At 41.2% G+C, this 7,767-nt stretch overlaps 1 protein-coding gene across 1 annotated transcript in view; it reads right to left on the reverse strand.

Annotated features, from left to right (window-relative positions):
• Positions 1 to 7,767, reverse strand: part of LOC119422147 (ubiquitin carboxyl-terminal hydrolase 43) — a 122,675-nt gene that overhangs the window by 66,623 nt on the left and 48,285 nt on the right. The window contains exon 3 of the mRNA XM_037689501.1: positions 3,230 to 3,333. Within this exon, the coding sequence (XP_037545429.1) occupies positions 3,230 to 3,333 (104 nt within the window). The remainder of the gene's footprint in view (positions 1 to 3,229; positions 3,334 to 7,767) is intronic.

The following is a 7,767-nucleotide window of genomic DNA, read 5'->3' on the forward strand; positions in this document are numbered from 1 at the left end:
CCCCCCCCCCCCCCCCCAGCCCTTGCAGGCTCTAAACCTTTTAAGGGTGGAGATTAAGGTAGAAGCAGAAATGCTTATTGAAGGGGTGGCTCTTTTTTGATATTAGGATGCTTGTAAGTGGCCGTTATGTTTAAAATGAGTGTTTATGTAATTGTTTTTGGATTACATGTCCAATATAGATTTTATTCATTATAGGCAAATTTGTTCAAAACTTTAATATTAATAAACCTGAAAGTTACCGGATTCAAGCTAATAGTTACTGGAACGCACCCTGACAAAACAAGAGAGTTCCCGGATCCTGTTCCGGCAAGAGCCGGCTCAAATTAAGCCTTGATTTTAGGCAAATGTCTTGTGCGATGTGTAACATGCATGTATGTGATCCTGGCAGACCCAGCTACAACCACACTAAATTTTTACAAAGATTCACACGTGTAAACTTTGGTCAGTTGTGGACATTTTTGTGTTTCCTAATTTTAGGTGTCTGTGGTGGCCATCTTGAATTGGGTTGACTCCAAAAGTTAATCAAGTGTAGAGGCACATCTACTGAAAAGTCCAACATTTTTTAGTCAGGTCATCTGGACAGTTTCTTTTTTTGTGCTGAAATGTTAAATGTAAGCAAAGAAACCATCTTAGCACCAACAAAACTGGTTTGTTCCACTTTGGAGTAAGCTGTTGGGGGAAGAATCAGTTTTGTTGTGTGTTTCCTTGACTGATGAAGTCTTCTGGATTGAAGGCGAAACGTTTCAACACAAAAATAAGAAACTGTCCAGATGACCTGACTGAAAAATGTTGGATTGTATACCTGGATTATTGAGCATGGACTTTGTCATCTACTGAAAAGCTTCTGAAAGTTTCGTTAAACTCTGCCTTCTGGTTCAATAGATATTTTACTAACAGACAGACACAGGCAAAGTTTCAAAAACAGACCTTGTCCAGTGAGTTTGTACTGACTCTCAGCTACTACCACATCCAGCTCAGGTCAATATCTATAATTTGACTGTTTCATGTTTGTTTGATAAGAACACTTAGCTGTGGCAACTGTTTAGAAACTAACTTGGGCAGCTGTGGCTGAGTGGTTAGAGCAGTCGTCCTCTAATGCAAGAGTTGGGGGTTCGAACCCCATAGCAGTCACATGCCAAAGTGTCACTGGGCAAGACACTGAACCCCTTGTTGCCTTTGATGTGTGTCCCATTGGTGTATGAATGTAATAAAGGTCTGATTGGTCTCTTTAGAATGATTTGTTCAACTAGCTTTGTAGAGATCTAGTAGAGTGCTGTATGAATGGGTAAATGAGGACACAGGTTGTAGTGTAAAGCGCTTTGAGTATCTCAGTAAGATAGAAAGGTGCTATATAAGTACAGTCCATTTACCATTTAAATGACTTCAAAAGTTAAACAGATGTAGACGTTCTTTCGATGACTGCCTTCTGAGTTTCAATAAACCCGTCCAGTGCTTCAGTAGATATTTTGCTAACACCACACACAGATCCAGGCAAAAGGATTACCACCATTTAACATTTGGCGGCAGGTGACCATCAAGCTCCAGTGACTCTTCAGAGTTTATTTTCATGTGAACTCTCATAATAAAGCATCTAATCTGTGATTTCTGTTTTCTGAACTCACACTTTGCCTTCCTCTGGTTTGTTGTGATTCTATCCGGTCCCTCAGAGCCCAAACTGTATATTCTCTCCGTGCACGTCCCACTCTCCTTGGCTGGGCAGCATTAGAGTGGGAGCAGGAACAGATTATGCCTGCAAGGCTGCTAATTGTGTCTTTTCCTGTGTGGACACACCCAGTGTGGCACAGCTGAAGCATTTGACAGTGAGGTGGGGGCAATTAGGAGACGCGCTCAAACGGATGTATTCACACGGAGTTGTCAGTTTTCAAAGGCGCTAGCAGAAGGAAGAAGGAGAAATTAGTTGTTTATTATGAGGTTGCCACGTTTTAAACGCATTTAATAATAAAAAACATTAATTCACAGAAATCTCACTCAAAATTTACCTGTTTAGACGTAACGTCTTCCTTTATCCACGTTGATGACATGATTTATACATAATTTTGTTGTCTAGTCTGCTTGTTTATTTGCCTTGTCCTCCTGATGCCATTGGGTCAAATGGGGGGTTGTATTGCAGTTTTATTGCAAGGTTTCTTTGAGCTTTATAAAAGATAAATAAAATGTAAAAATGTATTATTAGCAACAGTAGCTGCCAAAATGGCTGCCTAATAGGAGCCACAAGGACTTGGACTTGACCTTTTGGGTGATTCAACAAAAGGCAAGGAGCATTTAGAGAAGAAAAAGTTCACAATGAATTCTACAGAAATGAACAAGAAATTAAGGATGAAGAAAATACTCACTAACTACAACTTTTAGTAAAATAGAGAACATATTAAGACCAATATGTGCAAGTAGTCAGAGATCCCTTGAAGGAACGCTGGGCCTTTTTTAAATTTGAGCCATTTCCTTGAAAAGGGTAACGATAATAAATTGGCAACAATATCATATTAATTTGTTGTTGTTTTAAGTGTAGTTGAAGGCAGATCAGTACTAGCTACGCCCACATGTAACTCCACGAGAACCTCTCTGAATACCTTAAAGGCTTTGACAGTTCACCACATCTGTTCCGTACGAAGCAATCACACTATCATCCACTCTGTGGAAACTAACACAAACCCAGCTGGTTTAGGTTGGCTCTTGATCTGCACGGGTGTATTTTAGTCATGCATTTCTCCTCATTGTGAGCTTGGACTGTCGGTCTTCAGTCGCCACTGACGCAGTGACCTTTCTGTTGCAGGGCAACCTGACATTTATACCACCGACAATGCAACAGTGCAACTATTGTACAGTAAACACAACTCACAAGACAAGTAATGGCACAGCATGTGTGGGTTTCCAACATAATTAGGATGCACTGTGCATTCACACTGCTAGCATTTTGTTTGGTGCAATAAGACACTCTACTCTGAACTTGTTCATACGAGGCTCGGAAAAGAGAAAAATCAGAGCTTGTTGGGCTTTCTGTTCCTGGTTCCAGAGAGCTACTCCTGGACAATAAGGAGCCACAGGAGGCGTTTCATGAGCAGGCGCTTCTTACACCATGACATCACCACAAGACGATGGTAGGCTTCCCAGGAAACCAGTGTGCAGCCTCAAAACGAGCTGCTGTTTCTTTGTTGCTATGCAGAAACAACAGGGCAGATGTGATTTGTGCGTGTTTGTGGTGCAAACTTACTTGTACTGAGCCTGGAAATGTTCCTGGACAAAACTGTGCTGGACCCTGGGCTGCTGGGACTGGATCCGATCCGAGCACAGCACCTCCTCAGCTCCACTGGTATCCTGCAGAAAACAAAAGTTATTAAACTTTATTCTGGGAAAAAGGGGAAGTAACTGACAGTGGTCATCTTAGGTAAGATTTAGTCAATGATTCCTTCGGTTTAGGCAAAAACTAAAACAAACAACAACAAAAAAAAACTTGGCTAACAAGGCCCCCAAGAGGCCCCTTTTCTTTACTCTTTTATCTGTTCACCTACAAGAGTTGAGGGGCTAGCCTTGGCTGAAGATAAAAGAACAGCAGGAAAAAACTGACTGGGATCAGTGAGACTCACAAGGTCAAAAATAAATTAACAAACTGTTCACAGGGAGGAACTAAAGGACACTGCTGCATGTCAAGGACACGAGAATGTGTCTCACTTTTGAAGAGCAACGAGAATACTTTGTGTTAAATGATGTGAAATACAGTCCTGAAGAATAATCCTATTAAATCAATCAACTTTTCCACATGTGATCAACTCATTGTATCTATGTAGGTCATGTAGCTGAAATGGAAAACAGACTTCTTCTGTACTTTATTTGTCATAAATATCAATAGGTGAAAAATAATATTCTGTCTAATATCTGTCCAGACTGATATTTCTAAGCTGTCATTTTTTCAAGCTTTTTTTTTTTAGCTGCATAGTAAATGTCTCTCTTGAAAATGTGAGCATTAGCCTCGTAAGCTAACGAGGACCTTATTCATGTCATTTTTCATGTTTATAAAAAACATGTCATATGGGTGTAAAGAGCGTTGCATTAGCTAATATTAAACCTCTTGTACAAAATGTGGTGTACTTAGCCTTTATTTTCATGATCTACTCTCCTCACCATATACTTACGGATGTTCAGTTGAGAAAACATCATCAAACCAAACAGTGTCATGAAAACGTTTAGAGTATTAATACCAGCCTTCTTTTACACAAGTATGACATTTCTGAGTAGGAGTTCAAGCCTAAAAAAAAAAAAAACTATAGAAAAAACAGGCCGCCGTTTATTAGCTTAGACAGGAGAAAGACTTTTTTTTGTCCTTTTCTCTAAGGCAGTGATTTTCATCCACTGTGTCGTGAGAGATCGTCACGTGGGCCGTGGGAAATAATTTCACTTAAGTTGTAAAACAAAAAAATACTGCCATAAAAGTAAAAGAAATGACGTGCGCAAAAAGTTGTGGTGACAAGACGTACAATAGCGTGGGTTAAATATTTGAAGAAGAAAATTTAAGACTCTTTACTGGATCCGGGACAAACTGTCACCCAGAGGAAGAGTCTGGTATGAGTTGTGGTCAAAAGAAAGAAGAAAGGTGAGCGTGACGCAATACAGTGGAAGTCATCTATTGTTTGGATGCACTTTCATCAGGGATCCAATTCTGTTATGCTTGTTGTGAAGGGAAAAGTTATCCAAAAGCACCATGGTCCCACAACATCTCCAAATGAAACAACTACCCTTTAAAAACAAGAACTTGGACTAGCGATATTTAGTTTTGGAATATTTTGCCTTTCTTCAATTCCCGTCAGCTTTGCATTCATCTGAACAGGCTCAGGCTGCACTAATAAGTAAATTCTGAATTTACATTATAATTATATCATTACATTATTGAGCATGAATCAGGATACCAAAATGTGTTATATTGAGCTACAATGTGTCATTTGGATCTGTTTTGATTGGCAGTGTGCCACAGATATACAAAGTATTAGAATTTTAAAAATGCACCATGGATCAAAAATGATTGAAAACTGCTCTAAGGATTCAAGTCTGATAAGCACTAAATTTATTTATTTTTTTTTTTCATTTAGCCTTTATTTATACAGGTTAGTCTCATTGAGCCACGAGAACTCATTTTCAAGAGAGACCTGTTTTAGGGAGCACATGGTGGGGGTTAAGGGCCTTGCTCATGGGCCCAGAGTGGGGCGAATGAGGGTGGGGGCAAATGTGGGTGTTTCACCTACCCCACCCACAATTTTGATGTTGTCGGGGCCGGGGCGTGAACCGGCGATCTTTGGATCACAGGCCCACCTCTCTAACCTCTGCGCCACCACTCCCACAAAATCTGTAATTTTTTTTATGTGATTTTTCGACAAAATCTTGTCGAGCAAGACAGATAATGTTACGCCACTAAATGTTAACTATTAGAGAGAATATCACTTCAAAAGCAACTAAATTGTCCCTATAACTACAGTAGTCAACCTGCATGTTAGTGAAATATCTTATGAACCACAGGGTTTTCAGAAGGCATCCCCGAATGCACATCTACAACTGATTATCTTCAGTTCATTTCAAGATAGATGGTTCAGCTAATCAGCCTCAGCAAACACAAAATGCCATTTTTACAGATACTGAGCCAAGTTTGATATGGTAGTAGCTGAGGCTTGTCCACATAACATACTCTGAGCACTAACAGATATCCTGAGATTTGGTATAATTGTGTCAGCTTGCACATAACATTAGTGATTTGACCAAAACCATCATAACAACATTATTTTTCAACTTAAGGTCATTTCAGTCTAAAACTTTGCAATGAGAGGCGGTGGGTGATGTTTACTTTAAGGAATGCCTTTAATTATATTCAGCATCAACCCCATTTCACAACTTTTCAAGAGGTCAAAATCTCTTAAAACACATTTTTTAGTGCTTAGATTATTAGTTTCTCTTTGCCCACATGCTTTGAGTCCAACAATAGACTGTAAAAACCAGGTACTTGAGTCTGCAAAAAGTCCTCATTTAACCTTTAATAAGCTTTAATGCCGGCCTGGCTGAAAGGAAACACACTTTTTGAATTTTTTCCATCCAGGCTGTTTACTTTTCCCCATGTCTCCTGGTACCGTACTGGCTGCCACTGTTCCCAGGTTGGCAGCTTGACCAGAACCTCCACTCAGTGATGAAGCTGAAAGGAAGATTAGAGTTTCTAAGGGAGGTGGGGGTTGTGAGAGAAAAATGGAAGAGTCATCTATAGTTCACTGCCATCTTTAATCCTTGGTCTATTCTTCTAAAATGATCTGAGTTGAAGAATTGAGACTGAAACCTGACCTTCCTGCTGCGTCAGCTTCATCAGGTACATACAATGACAAACCTATTTCCACATTTTTCACTTCTTGTGTCCGCCTCCGGGGCAGCACGGTGGCGCAACTAGTAGAGCTGCTGCCTCTCAGCGAGCAGGTCCTTGGTTCAAACCCCGGTCCAGGGGCCTTTCTGGGTGGAGTTTGCATGTTCTCTCTGTGCACGCATGGGTTTTCTCCAGGTGCTCCGGTTTCCTCCCACAGACCAAAAACATGCATGTTAGTCTGATTGGTAACTCTAAATTGTCCCTAGGTGTGAGTGAGAAAGTGAATGGTTGTTTGTCTCTATGTGGCCCTATGATGGACTTGCGACCCGTCCAGGGTGTACCCCGCCCCTCGCACAGTGATTGCTGGACATGGGCACCGGTGACCCCTGTGACCCAAAATGGAATAAGCGGGTAAAGATAATGGATGGATGGATGTTTTATCACATCTCATTTTGCTTAAAAACCAAGCATTATTACTTTGTATTTAGACTGCTCATGACAGTTGGCCAAATTTGAAGTCAAGAAAAGTTTTCATTAAGTTTTGATTTTGATACAAGGATGTCAAATGAGACCTGTGAAACTCTTGTTGAGGGCCCTGCACTTTGACTTGTTTTTTTTTTCCATTCTCACTCGCTCTCGAGCAAGACAGATGCTTTTCTTCCCTCTCCCGTCCTACTCCTGCTTCTTTGCTCTGTCTTGCGTATCGTAGCTTCTATTTACACATTTTCCGAATTGTAAACTAATGTCATGGACCTGGTCTGCTGGACTTTCAATGCAATCAATAATATTTTTTCAACCAAGCAACAGGGTCCAGGAGAACCTTCATGCCCTGCTGAGATGCATGTGGCAGGGTACGTCGTGGATCTGTGGGGGGTTTGGAAGTTGATGTGCCTTTCTGTATTGTCTCAGGAGGATGCCAAAGATGTTTATATCATTGAAATCATGATAGCAGGGTTTCTGCTTTTTGGCACTGGTGGATACTGATGCTATCAGCTATTAAAGAAGACCACGGCAGCAGTTTTGGCCATGGCAAAGCTGTTGACCTTAGGTGGAGGTTTGGTTTGTGCTTCGAGCACTCAAAATCAGCTGATTTACATGCTAAATTGTAAAATGGGTTTCTGAGAATCGCAGGTCATTTGCGGCTTCTGAGACTCGCCAGCATGTTGGGGACAACCTTGGAGGAGGCTTATAAGCACGGACCAGTGGAATGCCCATGAATCTGGTCATTTTGGATCAAAAGTACCAGAAGAACTCAAGGCTGACAAGAAATAACAATCTGCCTGAAAAAAATCAACAATTGTGGCTTATCTGAATCTGACTCCCCCGTTAGGCCTTGAAGCAGGCAGACTTATCAAACGTCTCCTGGGATATGTGTAAACAACCCCCCCCCCCCCCCCCCCCCCCCCCCCCCCCCCCCCCCC

This window comes from Nematolebias whitei, chromosome 15, assembly GCF_014905685.2.
Source record: "Nematolebias whitei isolate Nwh7 chromosome 15, NemWhi1, whole genome shotgun sequence".
In the NCBI taxonomy this organism is placed as follows: Eukaryota; Metazoa; Chordata; class Actinopteri; order Cyprinodontiformes; family Rivulidae; genus Nematolebias; species Nematolebias whitei.